General features: G+C 34.8%; 1 protein-coding gene across 3 annotated transcripts in view; it reads left to right on the top strand.

Moving 5' to 3' along the window:
* Nucleotides 1–910: 910 nt before the first annotated feature.
* The window catches only part of adam11 (ADAM metallopeptidase domain 11), a 30,179-nt gene continuing 13,376 nt past the window's right edge, over nt 911–17,713 (top strand). For 2 of the 3 annotated variants that reach the window (XM_055043096.1, XM_055043094.1), the window contains exons 1-9: nt 911–968; nt 1,850–2,350; nt 2,463–2,608; nt 5,707–5,783; nt 6,043–6,106; nt 11,962–12,044; nt 12,713–12,770; nt 15,684–15,741; nt 16,440–16,579. In XM_055043096.1, coding sequence (XP_054899071.1) covers nt 2,293–2,350; nt 2,463–2,608; nt 5,707–5,783; nt 6,043–6,106; nt 11,962–12,044; nt 12,713–12,770; nt 15,684–15,741; nt 16,440–16,579 — 684 coding nt within the window. In that variant the 5' untranslated portion in view covers nt 911–968; nt 1,850–2,292. The remainder of the gene's footprint in view (nt 969–1,849; nt 2,351–2,462; nt 2,609–5,706; nt 5,784–6,042; nt 6,107–11,961; nt 12,045–12,712; nt 12,771–15,683; nt 15,742–16,439; nt 16,580–17,713) is intronic. The other variant, XM_055043095.1, reaches the window with a different exon arrangement.

Here is a 17,713-nt window from a genome sequence, read left to right as displayed (position 1 = left end):
GTTCAAGACTGAAGTAGAAATAATACAAGAAAAAAGTCGTACTATGACTAAAATCATAAAATAATCATAAAATTGATTACAATCTTATTCTCATAATATTGACTTTAATCTGGAAATATTATGTCTATAATATAACTTCTGAAATATTATGACTTTATTTAAACTTTGACTTTATTGCTACAACTTTATTTTTTTAATGTTACCTATTGACTGTATTTTAGTTTATTCCCAAAATATAACTTGTATAGTTTAAATTTTATTATCATAATATTGTAGCTTTAGTCTTGTAATATTGATTTGTTTTCTCAAAATTTTGACATTTTTGTATTTCGTTTATTTTTAATCTTAATACAACCCTGATACTCCATCACACTTTTTTTTTATTTATGTATTTTTAATTATTTTGTCAAACATTAAGATCGTAAATCGGCTCTCTGACTATAAAAAGTCAGATTTTATTAATATCGCCCGGACCTTTCTTTCTGGCTCTGCGGTTTGGACTGTGAGGTTCGGTTTGTTTTGCTGACTGCGGTCGTTCAGTGTCTCCCGGAACACGCGGCGGTTCGGAGACGTTAATGAACCCGCTTTCTGAAAGGGCAGGCAGGCATTACTCAATTACTGTAAGTGCTGCGCCTGGATCCGATCCCACATGAGACGTGGAGGGTCCAGCAGGCCAGGCGTCCATACGGCTGACGACAAACTGTCAGATTAATGTCATCTGAAGGTGGGCCAGAGGATATTTGCTGGAGTTTTTTATTTATTTAGTTGTTCTCCAGGAGAAATCTAATTTAAAAATTGCACCGTGTGTCTTTTCAAAAATAAATGTTTGTAGCTACAAAGGCGTTTATTTGCCCTTCATCGAAGCAAATGCTGACGTTTGTTGGAGCAAAGTGGGAGGTGAAAGGAAGGGCAGCTGCAGGTCCTGTTGGCTCATGGGATCAACTTCCTGTTGGCGGCAGCAATATTTGGTATTTAATATCAGCAATATTTGGTATTTAATATCAGCAATATTTGGTATTTAATATCAGCAATATTTGGTATTTAATATCAGCAATATTTGGTATTTAATATTTGGTATTTAATATCAACAATATTTGGTATTTAATATCAGCAATATTTGGTATTTAATATCAACAATATTTGGTATTTAATATCAATATTTGGTATTTAATATCAGCAATATTTGGTATTTAATATCAACAATATTTGGTATTTAATATCAACAATATTTGGTATTTAATATCAATATTTGGTATTTAATATCAGCAATATTTGGTATTTAATATCAACAATATTTGGTATTTAATATCAACAATATTTGGTATTTATTATCAGCATGTGGTGAAAAATTTAAAATTTTATTCCAAAAGTCAAAGTCAAAAATATACAAATAAACACTGAAATTGTCTCAAAGAAATTTAGGATTTTTTTTTTCTTTTTATTCTATCAAATTCTAAACTTATGAAACTGAGGAATTTCCTTGTTTTTCTTTGAAAATTCTGAGATTAATCTCAAAATTCCTGAGTTGCTAAATTTTTACTTTTCAAACTCAGAAATTAAAAAAAAATTTTTAGAAAATTTCTGCAATTAATCTTAAAACAAGATTTTTTTCCAGCAAATTTTGAAATGTCTTTGCTTTTTCCAGAAATTTTTTGATATCAATTTAAAATGTTGATATTTTTCCAACAAATTTTCAACAGAACAGAATTTTTTTTCTAGACAATTTCAGAAATTAATCTAAATTTTTTTTTAAATTCTAGCAAATTTTCAACTTCTCCTCAGAAATGACCTCTTTTTAAATATAATTTCTGTGATTTAAAATGTCAGTTTTTTTCTTCCTCTCATTCAGGTTGGCACGCCCTCTCTTCCTGTGGTTGCTATGGTAACTTGGTGCTTTTGTTTTGGTGAATCAGTTCATCCGGGATGTTCTGGTCAGTCATGCTGAGGGGATTGTAGCTTCAGACCCTTCAGGGTCTGAATCTCTCCACGTAGGGAGGAGGGAGCACGTAAAGCCACGTGCTTCGCCTCTCCAGGCTCCTCGCGCGGACTCCTGGTCTCGAAGCTGCCGACACGCGCGCGCAGAGCCAGACAGGTGCGTTTTCAGGAAACCCCATCCGCGCGTTTTCACCCAGCGCACCGTGGGGACGGTCTCTGCGAAATGCGGGCGTCGCGTTTGAGAGCAGAGGAAAGCAGCTGTCGTGTTCAGCATCAGTCCCGCTGCGCTCCTCTCGGCTCCTGTCGGGTCATCTAACGGCGCAGCTCCCAGGAAATCACTGGGACTATGTGAGCATCATGACCCCTGTGAGATGCCTGCTCTTCGCCGCACTCTGTGCGAGGTACGCCGAGACAGGTAAAAACGTGGATTTATTTTTTCTTACCCACCATTTTTGCACATGCGTCTAATAAAAAACGGAGGTAAATGGGCTGTTTGGGTAATTTTTCATTATGGGTTGTCCTCCAAGCAGGTGTGGAGGAGTGGGTGAGGTTGCCCTCTGCAGAGGAGGTCGTCCAACCCAAGCGGCTCTTGCAACAGATCCACTCAGAGGAGGAGCTGCTGCACGGCCACCTGGACACCCGGGTCAGAAACCTGCCAGATGGCATTCAGCAGGTGAGCTTTAGACTCATATATGTTTTAACGCCCCCACAGTTTTGCTCAAAAGCTGAATGTGCAGTGAAACTGATATGAGCGCATACATCTATGTAAACAAACAGTAATCTGTGTATGGAACAACTCTTTGGCCAAAAATGCATAAAATTTGTTATGTCTTTCATGTGCAAAAAATGTTGAGACACAAACAACTGTGTTCACAAACGAACCACAACACCAGCGAATGATTATTTTTCATCTAATCAGTGCATTTTATCAACAAAAACACAACAAAATAAAAAATAAATCAATTTTCTCCAGGAACAGGCATAAATCACAAAATAAAACTGCAGGATTCATAAAAAGACATTGGAGAAATGTTACACTTGAATTTTGTAGGCTCATATTAGGGTTGCACCGATATAAACATTTGGATCGATATCCAATATTAATATAGATGTTTTGGACAATATTATAAATATTTCTCTACTTTTTGACTCCTTTACAAAAAGGCAACAAGATGGAAATAAATATTAGTTGTTAATATCAGCCCGGTTTTGTTTATGGTGCCAATACTGATGTGTTAAAAATCTACTAATATCACTCTTTATCGATGCTGATGCCGATATATCCGATATATCGTGCATTCATACTAATAATATGTAGTTAAGCTTACAAATATCCTTACTTTGTGCACTTCTGGTAACAGAAAAGAAGATGTTTATGTTTCTTTCTGTGAAATGTTGAAATTTAATAAAAATTAAAATAAAAACATACATCATTTTCAATTAAATAATAATATTTAAATGATACCACTGGTGTGATTTTGACATGGAATATCAATTTATTACATAAAAAAACTGCATTTATTCTTAAATTTTCATTGTAGACATTAGTTTATTCTTTACTATGTTAAACCAGAGTTAAGAGCCATTTCAAAAGAGCCACAGGTTGAAGACCCCTGACTAAGCTAATTACGTTAGTATTTTTTCACACTTCCTTCAATTTGCTCAGATGTTCCATGAATACATAAAAATAATTAAAAATGCTCTTTTTGTGTGTTTTTACAAATAAAACATAGAAGTTGCTTCTAATTATGGCTCTGCAAGTGAGAACAGCGGGATTTGCTAATTGCTTCATGACCCGGGAATTATCCCACATTTCCTGAAATGGTAAAAGATGATTTTCACTAATATGGAAAAACAGTAAAAAAGGCCCTATAATTTTTCACTGAATCACAAATTGAGTCTCAGAAACACAACTTGGCTTCATCAGCCGCATGTTGTTTACTCTGCAAACTACAGAGGTCGGCCATCTCCTTTAATGGGGCATGAAATAAGCCTTAGCAAAGTCATAGAAAACTTTTCTTTTCCGCCTGTGTGGTGCCAAGCTGCTCTCAAGAAAAGCTGCCACTGTTTCCAACTTACACAAATAGTAGGAATGCAACAAGTTGTCAGTTAATGAGTTAATCTAACGTTGATTGATGTTATCAATCGACTAACAATTAGGGCAAATTTTTCATAATTTCAGAATTATTTTGTCAGCTATATTAAATAGTGACCGAATAAGCAGAAAGTTGTGGTTTTCTCACATTATTAAACTGGAAGGAATGTTAAAACTTCGCTCCATAAGTGCCTCAAAATCAAACGTGTTTATCTGAATCATGTCTTTTTCCCTGTCACGTTGAAATTTTTCTGTAAAACCTGAAAATTTCTCAGTTTTATAAGTTGAAAGTTTGCTAGAAAAAAATCTGAAAATTTGAAATGAATCTCAAAAATTTCATAGAAAATCTGGGAAATTTCTGATTCTGAAAAGTTAAAAATTTAGAAGAAAAAAAACCCCTGAAATTTTAAGATCAACCTCAGAAATATTCTAGAAAAAGTCTGGAAATTTCTGAACTTCAAAATTTTTTAACTTTGAAGCTCAGAAAATTGGTTAAAAAAAAAATTTCTAGAAAATGTAGGAGTTTTTTTCTCACAAATTTTCATCTTTTCAGACTTCCAGTTGTTTTTTTAAAACTTTTAAGTTTAATCTAAAAAAATTCTGAGTTTTATGGCAGAAATTCACTAATTTCTCTTCTGTCTTCAGTGGCAAAGTCGCCGCCGTTGTCGACAAACGATGCTTTGTAAACTGCAATGAAAAGCGACACTGTTTTGGTTCACCTCTTTGTCTTCTCGCTCCTGGACGCCTTTCTCTTCCTCTCTTTCCCTCTCTCTCTGTTTTCTCTCTTTTTTCGACCACACCTCCTTCATGAGAAAAAATAAAAACTCCACTTCAATCTCTTGCTACTTTCCACCCTGTCAGGTTATATTTCACACCTCTACCTGTTGTCTCCTGTTACCTTTCCTTTCCTCACTGTCGGCGTCGCAGGTCTGACCTCGAGCTGACCTCTGTGGTCAATATGTTGTCTCCAGACCTTGTTGACGAAACTAAAGAATGCCTTGCATGTGAATTTAAATGAGGGTACCAAATAGGAAAACATTTTTTGTATTAGTTTTCATGTGAAGTCTCAAAAGTTGGGGAGTTTTATTGAAGAATCTGTATTTTCATCATGGCGGTAAATAAAAATAAGTATTAATATTAAACACACTTGTTTTTTTTAAACAAATTAACTATGTTAAATTTAATTAATAACCACTTAAAAATGTATCTAACTTTTAAATTATTTCAGGGGTGTCCAAAGTGTGGTCTGCGGGCCATTTGTGACCCCTAAAATAAATTTGTTTGGCCGCTGACCGCTGGCTAACGATGGGAAAAATTTTGATAATTAATGACTCAAAAAGTCTTGAAACTGTTGACTTAAGGTAAAAGTCTGAAGCCTTTTTGTGTTGTGCATCTTTAATGATATAAAAATGTAATAAAATTTTGTTTATAGTTGAGCAGTTAAAACTAAAATAAATAAATACATAAAATAAAAAGCCTTAATTTCGAGACAAAAAGTAATCCATGCCATTTAGGGAAACAAGACACAAAAATAACAATAAACAAATTGTTGCATTTTTAATTTTGTTAATTTTAAGTTAAAAAAATAGTTAAAATTAATTAATTTACTGAACAAAATGAAATGTTTTACTGAATTTGTCTTAATTTTTTCCGTTTGTTGTTGTTTTCTCTTCCAGCCCATTCATTTGTCCCAGAGCAGCTTCCTGGTGGAGGCCTTTGGCACATCCTTCACCCTTGACCTGGAACTGAACCAGTCAGTAAACGCGCCTGCGACCCATCTGATTGTTTCCTTACACAAAGATTCGTTGTGTTTCTGCATTGCACTCCCCCACATTCAGTACATCCTCTGTTTTTATAGCTGTTGTAGCGACACAACTCTATAAATAAATAAGAGGTTTTTCAAATCTATTAGAATAAACACCAGACTAAACAAAAGCCCAGATTAGTCATTAAATTTAACTGAGTAATGACAGAAGTGTTTTATAACCGTTTAATTTACCTTTACTTTACAGCAACCTCCTGTCTACAGACTACGAAGAGCGTCACTTTGACAATGGGGAGCTATCACAAAATGCGGTAAGGCTATATAAATGTGTAATATGGAGCAAATGTTACCATCTGGCATAAATGACAAACTACTTAAATTACTTATTCTTTAGGTAACTGTATGACTGTGTTAGCATGAAACGGCGTTCATAGCGCCACAAACAGAAATACTTAACATTTGAAATGGGTTTCTTCAGGAAAAGTGGCACAATTTAACGCCTTGAAATTGGGCCTCTGTCTCTTTAAGAACGCCTGCTCTTTATGAAACTCCGCCCTCAGGAAGTCATCGCAACATGGCTGCTTGAAAAACCCCTGAACAACTTCTTTACCAGCGTTTCGTAAAATCAATGTTGGACACTGCAGCTCTGAGGAGGAGCAGCGTCTCGAAGGCGGGGCTAAATCCACCCAGGCGTTTTCAATGGTGCCCATGGAGATTAAATGACTTCTCAAACATGCATGAATGAATCAAAGCAACACTCTGGGTTTGTTTTTGATGAGGGAGTAACATTGCAACATAAAGTAAAGCTTAAAAGCGCTGATTTTAATTAGCACTGCCGCTTTAAGTCTTGATATCCTGGAGGCCTGTTGTTGTCGGTGCTCAGTCTGGATCCTGCAGCGTTTTCACCACTAATGGCTTCATGTTTTCCTCTGTTTTCTTCATCTCTAAATCCACACTGTAACATCATATCTGCTGTTTCTGTACTTGAAAAATAGCTCTTAGTTGCTCAGGTTGCAAGTGGGAAATATTAAGCTACCATCTGGTATCGACTTTTGCACCTGGTTTCTCTTCAGCTTTATTTATCACACTCGTTATTTATTTATTGCTCTTCCTATCAATTTATGAAAATAAGAGCATATCAAAGGATTAATAATTTAAAATACTAAAGAACCTGATTAACTTAAAGAAAATAGTTACATTTATTTAAAGGAGTTACTAGAAATGCTGATAATTGTGGCATCGGATTTCTGCAAAAACAAAATCTTACCAAGTGTCTTTGGTCTAGTTTGTAGTGCAAATATCTTAATACACTTGAAATAATACAAACCAAATTTACAAGTGAGTTTTCAGTTGGAAATAATAGCTTGTTTTTATAAATCCTTAATATTGTTTATAAAATATTTGTTCCTTACAACAAGTGAAATAATCTGACAGTGCTTTTTAAAATAAAAAATAAGGAATCATTTACCTAAAATAAACTTCTATTTAATTCTAAAAAGCTACTTGTAAGTTAGTTTTGTCTTATTTTTAGCATAGAAAGATATTTTCACTACCAAAAATACTCGTAATATGCTTTATTGCTTATTTGGAAAGCCAACATTGTTCGTTATGTCTTAATTTTTGCAACAAAAGAAGCTCATGGGCAACATATTGACTAAAAAACAATACTTTATTTCTGCAGATGATAGGGGAGTTTTTATTGCACTCCAGGCAAAAATAATTAAATTACTGAATGTTTTTGCATTTCTAAATTAGCTGGATGCTTTTTTTGAAGTGTGAACTCACGTGGCGTTTTATTTTCTCCAGCCTTAAGAAATGGCATTGAATAGCAGCTTTTTTGCACCGTTTCAGAGGCACTTATGAGTCATTTGCTGGCATGGCTCTGTCTGCCATTATTCATACATCTGATTAAAATAAATTATTTCCGTCGGAGATTTACAGCTTTCTCTGTGGGCTTCTCGTTTACGCCTTGTCCTCTGCTGTATTTTAATCTTCAGTCTCATTTTCTCGCTCGTCACCCTTTCCTGCTGAAAGAACCAGCTGACCAATCAGTGAGCGGTTGCTGTGGCAGCCAGCAGCCAGGAGCAGAACCACTCTGGGTCTATTTTGTCTCAAACAGGCATCCAGAGTTGTTGTTGTTTTTCCAGGGAGAAGAAAAGTCTAAATGTATTTATTTTTTCTGTTTGTATTTGGACCAAAATTGCTGCTGCTGTGCTTCGCTTTCACACTGCATTTTGTCAAGTGAACCAAACTATAAAAACAACATGTTCCCCTCCTCGCCTGTGGTGGCGCTGCACCAAGAACCACTGTAGGGAACGACACTCAACGGAAGTCTTCTTTCTTCATGAAATGTAAACAAGAATGGAGTGGCGTCAGATTTTAGCGGTAGTAGGATTTTTGCTTTGTGTTTGGTAAAAGGCAGATCCATTTCTTTCACCATATCCAGACTCTTGGGTTATATTTACCCAGAATTCCAGGCACTGCAGTTTGCTTCCTGCTTTAGGAGCTGTCTCCTGTCCGCTTGGTGTTCACATATGCATTTGAACTGCACCAGAGTTCAGTTGTATTAAACTGAGACCGAGGCTTTTAGGCGGACCAGAATGTGTGTATTTTGAGGTCAGTTGCGCGTTCACATCTCCCCAAATGAACCGGACTTTCAAATGAACTAAAGTTCAATTAACACAAACTAAACATGACTAGTGGAAATTTGAACAATACTCAAAACCCAACAGACATTTCCTTAAATCAATGAAAGTTACTTCAATTTAGATAAAACCTGGAACATTGTGGAAAGGTTTCAGTCCCTGCTTATTGCAGTTGTTTTCTTTCTGAGAAGTTAGAAGTTACAGGTATTTCTTGCTTTTTAAGTTGTTTCTTTTCCTTCTAAAGCTTCATCTCTGTGTTGTTACCATTCCTTTGGTCCTCTGAGAGCATTAATGCTGAGTGCAGGCTTTCAGTGCACTCTAACGTTTCTAATTCTGTTAGTTGTCAGCCTCAATCCTCTTATTTATGAAGGTTGTAACTGTTGCCGTCCATTTCTGAGTTCAAGCTATTTCATCTCTCTCTTCAAATGTTGTTCTGATATTTTACCTTTTATGCATAATTCTGTATGCATGGGGCTTATTTACGAGTGAGTAGCCATTATTTGTAGTGCACACATAACCTTTCTGAAAAGCCCTTTACGTTCTTCAGTCAGTGTGTGTCTGCTGTGTCAGGCAATTTGATTTCCTCCATTTAGCCTCGTAATCCTATCTTTTATTTATTTATTATCCTGCCCTGTGCTAAGTGCTATGAGCTCTCTCTCTGTCTACTATGACTAATGAAAGTATTTTCTTTCCTCCGAGAAGTAGTGGTGAGTCTTTGTCTGAAGGTTTAAGAAAATAAAAATGCTGAGATCCAGATGTTCTTACTATTTAGGCTGAAACTGCAGGATTAGGCTTTGGTTGGTTTTAAAAAGTTACTGTAAAGTCCTTTTTATTTAGTTTTTCACTGTGGAGTGGAGCAATAACAATATAATCTTAAACCTGAAATATTAATGCCATATTTTAAATGCTGATATTTGTCAGATTATCTCAAATAGCTTTAAATGTAAGTGAAAATGATTTGAATTTGTGGACAAGACTTCATGACATTGGTTGACATATTGACCAGCCGCTTTATTTGTTGGATCTGTTCAGTTGCTTGTAGCTCTTTGAATGGTTTTGGTGCCAGACAGACTGGTCTGACTGTTTCAGGAACTGGTGATCAACTGGGATTTTCACACACAACCATCTCTCAGGTTGGCAGAGAGTGGTGCGAAACAACAGAGTTTTATGCAGGGAAACGGCTTGTTGATATTCATCGGACCACGAAATATAATGAAAAAAAGAAGCTAAAATAATCTCTTTTTTCTGCGCAAGAATAACGAGCCAGTTGGATGTGACGTTACGTTCCAGAAGGTTTTGAAGCAGATCATTTTCCAAAACCCCAAAAAACATTGACTTAAAAACAACCGAGTGGGTTTTTAAATCTCTTGTCCTGCTCTTAGAAGCTGTAGAAACCCAAGTGGAAGAATATAAAAATGTGCTAAATGCTAATTTTGTGCAGCAGGTCCCCTTTACTTTCATTTGCTGATGACTATTTCCATCGGGAAATGGCAGTAACCGCTACTGTCCCCAGATATCCCTCCAACAGATTTGCCAAAACTGCCTGTTTGGTGTCATTTGGAGTCTGTCCAACGAAGAATAAAGAAAGTTCTGGAAGCAGAAAGCAGAACCAGCCCAAGACTAGCATCAGCTTAGAAAAATATCTGGACAGATTTGCTGCTTTTAAGTTTTTATATTGTTACCTGAGCTGACTTATTGAGATTCATTACAAACAACTGAAACAAACTCCCCGTGTTTCACCCATAGAAAGATGAGTGTATACGGGTACAGTCCCAATTTCCAAGAATCCACAAACAAACATATGCAAGTATAATGATATTCCTCCACTTTAAGCTTCTCCAAACTGTAAAAACATGCATGAATTTATTGATTGGCATCATAGAGCGTCAATACAGATTGTCGTAATCTGAGCACATCTGCACCCCGAGCGCAGAGACGGCTCTGAAACACGATATTGAAAACACGATCGTCCAGTTGGAGCCTGCAGAGGATTATGAATAATCAAGTGATAGAATCTGGAGGCGACGGTTTTACCTCTCTGCACTTCAGCCAAACTGAAATGTCAACCAAAACCGTCGCTCACAAGGTTTACTGGAAACCTAAATATTAATCAGCCAAAAAAGAAATGGTTCCAATTGAGTGGATGTGTTTTTAAACGTTGGCTTTTAGGTTGCATTTTCTTTTAAATATTTTAATATGCTAAAAAGGAAGCAAACAGATGAAACTTTCTACAGAAAACACACCAGTGTGCCTTAGCATTTTAAAGAATTTAATTGTTTTCTAATTCCTTTAGACAAAAAAGGCAATTCCTAAAGGGGATAAAGTGAAAAAAAACAATTTTACTTTAATTTTAGACTCTTTATTTAAGCATTAATCATTACATCTGAGTCCGTTTTTCGTACCCACATTTCCATTTTAACTCGTCCAACTTCCACGTTGTTTTCATAAACTAACCGTTTGCTACTTCTTTACTTAATGTAATTACAAAACATTTCAGTCAGTTAATATGTAGCTTAATTATTTTGTTTTCTGAACATTGTGCTTATAAATTTTGCATATTTTCTCTAACTTTGGTTCTGATTCCAGTTTCTAGTTGAATATAACTGGTTATAAAAGCAAAATAACTGAGTTATTAGTTTGAAATATTTAACCACATTTCCTCACTGTAGACCTTTGCATAGGATATGCTAAATTACTTTGAATCATTGAAACAAATATAATTTGATGTTGAAATATCTCATGATAAATAGATGAATAGGTCTGGTTTGAAAATGTTTACTTATGGGAGAAAACTGCAACTCTACAAAACTGCAAAGGAACAAAATGTCCAACAATTATGAAAAACTTTATGAATTGGATGCTGAACTGTGAGGTGTCACTTTGGTCTCATCCTTATTTAATCCTTATTTAATTCTTCTTGTGCTTTCATGTAGAAAAACTGGCTAAAAATAAAAGTTTTTACTTCTCCCAGAAAGTCTGGAGAAAGATAGCTTAGCTTAGCGACTGAAACAAATCCCAAATAAAAAAGCACAGATTATTACATTTAACAGGAATTAAATATTTCTGGGTATAAACAACTTGAAGGAGATGTTATAAGTGCAGAACTACAGATGCAGTAAAAATATTGTGTTCTGCAGAGTTAATGCCCTTCAAGATTTCTTATGCAATCCGCCACAGTATGCTGTTACACGCTGTAACCTTGGAGAAGATTGTTGTGCGACTGACAGGCTCAGGTTTTTTATGCAGTGAATGAGCATAGAGGTGAACAAAGACGTTTCCTAGTTTTTATGCGATTGTAATTGGACAGTAGCTTTCTTTCTAAATTGTCCTGCAGTAATTGATCTCCTTCAGCAAACGCCCACCTAGCCGACGGTCGGCTGATGGAAAATACCTGCCAGGTGATCGGTGGCAGCACAAGGTTCTCAGACGGGCACTGGTTTCATTTTCTGAAATTTGACATGAACACGTTACAGGGCGATGGAGGCTTCAGTGTCTCGCTCTAATCTATTATTTGTTTTCAGGGCGGGGAGCATTGCTACTACCATGGGCGAGTGCGGGGGCTGCCTGGCTCCTGGGCTGCGATATCCACCTGCCGAGGCCTTCAGTGAGTCAAACACTTCAGCAATTACTGCAAAAAGAATAAAGTTTCAGAACCATTTTAGATGAAAAAGAGTACATTTTCACCAAAGAAAAAAACCAGAAATGATGAGATTTAGCTCAGCAATGTTCTATAGAAAACAAGGAAATTTCTGAATTTGAAAAGTTGAACATTTGCTATAAAAAATTTTAAATTAAATAGATTAATCTCAGGATTGTTCTAGAAAAACACAAAGAAATTTCTAAGTTTAAATCTTTTACTTTTGACATCGCCAAGTTTTTTTCTCAAATTTTTATGAGATTAATCTAAAAATTTCAGATTTTTTTTTCAAATTATTAAAAAAATTTTTTTTTACTTTTCAAACTCAGAAATTTACTTGTTTCTCTAGATTTTTTAGATTAATGTCTAAATTTTAGATTTTTTTGTTCAGAGTTTTGATTTTTCATATTTAGAAGTTTACTTGTTTTTGTAGAACATTCTGAGTTTTTTTCTCACAAATTTTCAGCTTTTGGAGCTCAGAAATTAAATTTTGTTTTATTATCAGGATTATTTAGAAAATTTCTGAGATTAGTATCAAAGCTTCTCAGCTTTTCTTTATTGTTATTATTTCTATCTATAGTGGCCCTAATACTCCTAACCCTGCTGTCTAATATTTGACTTTAAACTTTTCTCAGTGGGATGTTTTCTGACTCCAACTTCTCTTATGGGATCGAACCCGTCGGTAACGGAGAGGTGAGTAAAAATGAGGAATGTTTGGCTTTGAATCAGCATGAGCAGGTATCTTATAAAGTCCTAAATTTATGCATTTAAAAAATATGTAAGTTGATATTAAATAAGTTAATCACAAGTCTTTATCTTGTGCATTTTATTTAGTTAATTTTAATCGCAGGATTTTTCTGTCAAGCAACAGAAGTTTGCGTTTGAGTCAAACACAAACATTTTCATTCTGTTCTGTGACTAAGTAGTTGAGGCTACTGCTAACTAGCTGCTAACATACCCTTGCTAACTACCTTGGTAGCTTTATTTGTGTATATTGTGGGAAAGTGATGACCTGTCATGATAACAAATTTTGCTGGACGATAAATTGTCCCAGACGTTATTGCGATAAACGATAATATTGTTGTTTTGAGCTCATTTTTAAGTAATATAACGGCAGTAACATAATAATGCAAGAACATATTCTCAAAGATTAGCAAACTTTAAATTCTAAACATTTAATACTGGAGCTGGAAGACATTTTAAATATATAAAGTAAATAAACAAAACAATAAAAAATGAAGGGGCCAGTTGAGACCAAAAGAGAAAAACAATAAATTGTACAAAGGGAAATTAGTAAACAAATGTTCATTTATCACGCGATTAATTGAATTATTGGTTATTGCGACAGGCTTAGGCACTACTACAATATAAAATAATTTTATTGTACATTTTTGTTGTGATGCAGGTCAGAGTTGTAACTTATTTTGGAAAACATTTTTTCTGTGCTGTACTTTTTACTTTTACTTGAATAATTAAATTATGAAATATTTCTACTTTTACCTTTGTAAAATGTCACACACCTGCAGTTTTTGTTAATCATAAATTTTATATTGAATAAAACTGATTATTATTGTGTTACTTTCAGTTACTTGTATAAATTAAACTCTCTGGGTTGCTAGCAAAGCAGCCGCCTCGTGTTTCCGTCTCTCTGGATGATTTCCCGTTCGTCCAGACAGCGTTAATCTTTTTCTGAGCTTCTGAATGGAAAAATGCGCTGACACGTTCCTCCTCCGCTGAGCCTCATCCTCAGGGCGGTTTCTCTCAGCACAGAAGGCTTGAGAGGCTTTGCTCAGATCTGATTATAAAATTCATGTCACATTGAGAGAAATGCCAGTGACTGAAAGCGAAACAGAGCTTGAGAATGGAGCTTTTCTCCCATTAAGAACCACAGCAATCGAAGTGCGGCTCAATTACACGGAGAGACGGATCGATAGACTCTCAGCTCGTCATAAAACTCCTTCGCTCTCCGCCTCGCTGCTTTGCTTTTTGTCTCAGCTGGGTCATTTTCATAAAGTATTTATCCTACCACCATGACCAGAGCTTGTTACAGCCATTATGACGACTATGTGGCTGATTAATTTTGCATTAGTGCACTTTCCTCTGTGATCTGTGTTTACCACACGTTTTCTTCACACTGCTAGTCGTGAGAAGAGGGAGAGTTTTTATGCTAAATGTTTAAAATGTTCATTTCTACAGAGACTCATTTATTGTTCATGTGTAATGCATAGTGAAATGTTACTTAGTGTGTTTAGTAGCACTACAAAATGTGTTTTCTAACCTTTTTTTTAATTACAAATTAAAATGTCAGGGTCCCATGTTTCAGCCCTGTGGCACTCCAAAGAAAGTACCATAAAAAATGTATTTGTATTTGAAGTATTTGTCTTGGCAAGTACTTCCTCTTTTTCTCAACACGTTTTACTTTTTCCTGATTGTGACAAAACCTCAAACTTAGGACGTATTTTTCGGAATATAAGCCGCTACTTTTTTCCCATGTGGCTTTTCTGTGGATTTCTCTTCAACCACCAGGGGGCGCTTTAGCAGGAAGTGAATCATTGGAAGTCAAAATTGGAAATCAAAGAAGAAAGTGCTAAATTTTCATTTAACAAGCACAAGCTAGCAGCAGGCAAGACGGAGAAATTTCTTCAAACTCAAACCCCTTAATCAAGGAAACAACACGAAGAATGATGCAGCTTTTAATGATTTAAGTTAAATAATTTAAGATTTATCTTAAATTATTTAGCTTCACCCAGAAGCTTGCTCTGTCTATATCCATGTCCTGAAGGTGTTAGTGTCTTTAGGCTTCTTTCTTAATTAGTCTATCTTAATTAAATAATTTAAGCTTAAATGATCTCAATTTAAACAATTAAATGTGAATAATTTTTCATAATTAGGTGTAACTTATTTATTTGTAGCTTCATTGTTTGAACTACAAATATTTAAACTATTTGTAGCTTAAATATACACATTTAAGCTATTTGTGATTATTTAATTTCAATATTTTTAATAATTTAAACTATTTGTTTTTGCAGTTTTTCTTTTTCTGCCTTGAAAACAGGAAAGATTTTGAATTAACATTACATGAAAAAAAATAAGTCAAAAATAAAAGTGTTAAATCAGCTACATTTTACTTTATTTTTATCTTTGTCTTGGCAAATACTTCCTCTTTTTCTCAACACGTTTTACTTTTTCCTGATTGTGACAAAACCTTCAACTTAGGACGTCTTTGAGTAACTAAGCTTTTAATTTTATCCACTAAACTGCAAAATTATGCTGAAACATCTTTTTAAATGTTCTTCTGAGAGGAATTGTCAAAAATAACTGAATTGTTTTGGAAATTGGTTTTTATCTAAGAAAAATAAACTACTTACTGAAATTTACTAATGCCTAAAATCTCATTTTACTCCTTCAATAGGTGCAGAAATCATCCAGAAAATGTATAAATTTAACTTTACATAGTGAATCTGAATGGAATTAAAACAGAATTTACACAATGCGTGAAAGTTTTAGTCTGAAAAAAATAACTTCATGCAAAAATAGATGAATGTTAAATATCTTTTTCCAGCTAAATATTTGTATTTTTTAAAATTTGTCTCGTTTCTGGAGCAGAAAGACCACATTGTGTATCGGATGCCCAACATCGACCTCTTCTCACTTCCCTGTCCAGGTAGGAGACGCATTTCCCATCAGACAGTAGAAATATTTATGCAAATTAAAGTGGAGTTAACAGATTATATCACTCAGAGTAACAAATATAGAGGATAAATCTGCTGGGATTGATTTCTTATGAAGTTCAGATGTTTATCTGTAAAGTAGCATCAGACTAAAGTTTTTTTTTTGGTTATAACATTATTTTAAGTCTTCAAAGTTAAATAATGAGGTAATTTCACTTGTTTCATGAAAAGCTAGTACAGTTTAATCGATATAAAGGAATTGTTTGCTCAAAAATAAGCTCCTACGTCTTACTGAAAAGTTACTTACCAGTTAGTTTTGTCTTATTTTAAGTAAAATAAGATATTTGTTGTAGAATATAGACCAAAATTACTTGGTAAGATTTTGGTTTTTTGCAGTGCATCACTTCTTGCTGTGAAATCTTTAGTTCTGTCCTTGAATTTGAGCTAAAATAATAAAATATCCCTCCACTAAATTTAAATTTTCTCCTGCTTTCGTGTCCTCGCTACCCTCCTGCTATCACATTGTCCGTCTGTCCTCCTCGCCCTTGTCTCCCCTTCCTCTCCTCATTAATCTGCTTTCTCCACCCGCTGCTTGATATCGATCTCTTCTACATATCAGAGGACTAAAATACACAGTTACATGTATCTGGACTGATGACTCATCACTTTTCTGCTTTTGTGCGTCTTGCAGGATGCTTCATGAACAGCACAGAGCCAGAGGGGCGAACAGATGGTCTCTCTGAAGGAGACGGCGAGAAGAAGGATGGAGACAACAAGTCTGAAGAAGAGAAAACCGTTTTCACCAGAGGCCGGAGGCGCTCCAAAAGACAAGTTAGTGTTGATCAATTAATCAATCAATCAATCAAATTTTATTTGTGTAGCACATTTCAGCAGCAAGGCATTTCAAAGTGTTTTACATCATAAACACAAAAACACAAAGTCATGCAATACATTGATACATCATTAAATTTTTTATTGATTACATTTCAAATACAATTCTCAACAGGTGCGTTTTTAATCGAGATTTAAAGGAAGTCAGGGTTTCAGATGTTTTACAGTTTTCTGGAAGTTTGTTCCAAATTTTTGGTGCGTAGATCTGTTCCTCCAGCAGGTGTCAATAATGACAGAGAATGGAGGAATATAAATTATAAAAGTGTATTATGCAGTTTATCTCATATCAGGGCGATTATGCAACAAATTACCTAAACACGTTAAAAAATGATTAGGATGTTCGACAGCATTAGTGTTGTAATGTTTGAGCTAGTAAGCTAATTTCAGCGCTATTGTAAGGATAGTGTGCTAATGTTAGCATTAATGTTCAAATGTTAGACCCAGTTTGCTAATATAAGAGCTAGTTTTCTAACAAAAGTGTTACCTGGAGCTTGTATGCTAATGTCAGTATTAGGACACTAATGCTAATTGTTAGCATTAGTGTGCTAATGTTAGTGCTATTGTAAGCATTATTGTGCTAATGTTAGCATTATTGTGCTAATTTTAGAGCTAGTTTGCTAATACAAGCACTAGTTTACTAATGAAACTGTTACTTTGAGCTAGTATGCTAATGTTAGTGCTGTTGTAAGTAATAGTGGGATAGTATCAGCATTAGCATGCTAATGTTACAGCTAACTTGATAACATTAGTGTGCTATTGTTAGCATTAGTATGCTATTGTTAGCATTAGTATGCTAATGTTAGCATTAGTGTGCTGATGTTAGCATTAGTGTGCTGATGTTAGCATTAGTGTGCTAATGTTAGCATTAGTGTGCTAATGTTAGGCGTTCAAAATTTTTTATTTTTTTAATTTTTTTTACAAATAAAAAAAAAATTATTTATAAAGTTAAAATTTTTGACTACGAATGGAACTCTTCATCAATAAAATACCAGGTTGGATTAATCAATACCCAAGTTTCACTGGTTCTACCTTTAGTTTGCCATGTATTTTGATTTCTGGTGTTGATGACATTAA

The sequence above is a fragment of the Poeciliopsis prolifica genome, unplaced genomic scaffold (genome assembly GCF_027474105.1).
Source record: "Poeciliopsis prolifica strain line A6 unplaced genomic scaffold, Auburn_PproV2 SCAFFOLD018, whole genome shotgun sequence".
NCBI lineage: Eukaryota > Metazoa > Chordata > Actinopteri > Cyprinodontiformes > Poeciliidae > Poeciliopsis > Poeciliopsis prolifica.
The sequence above is the reverse complement of the archived record's forward strand: the minus strand, read 5'-3'. Positions and strand labels throughout refer to the sequence as shown.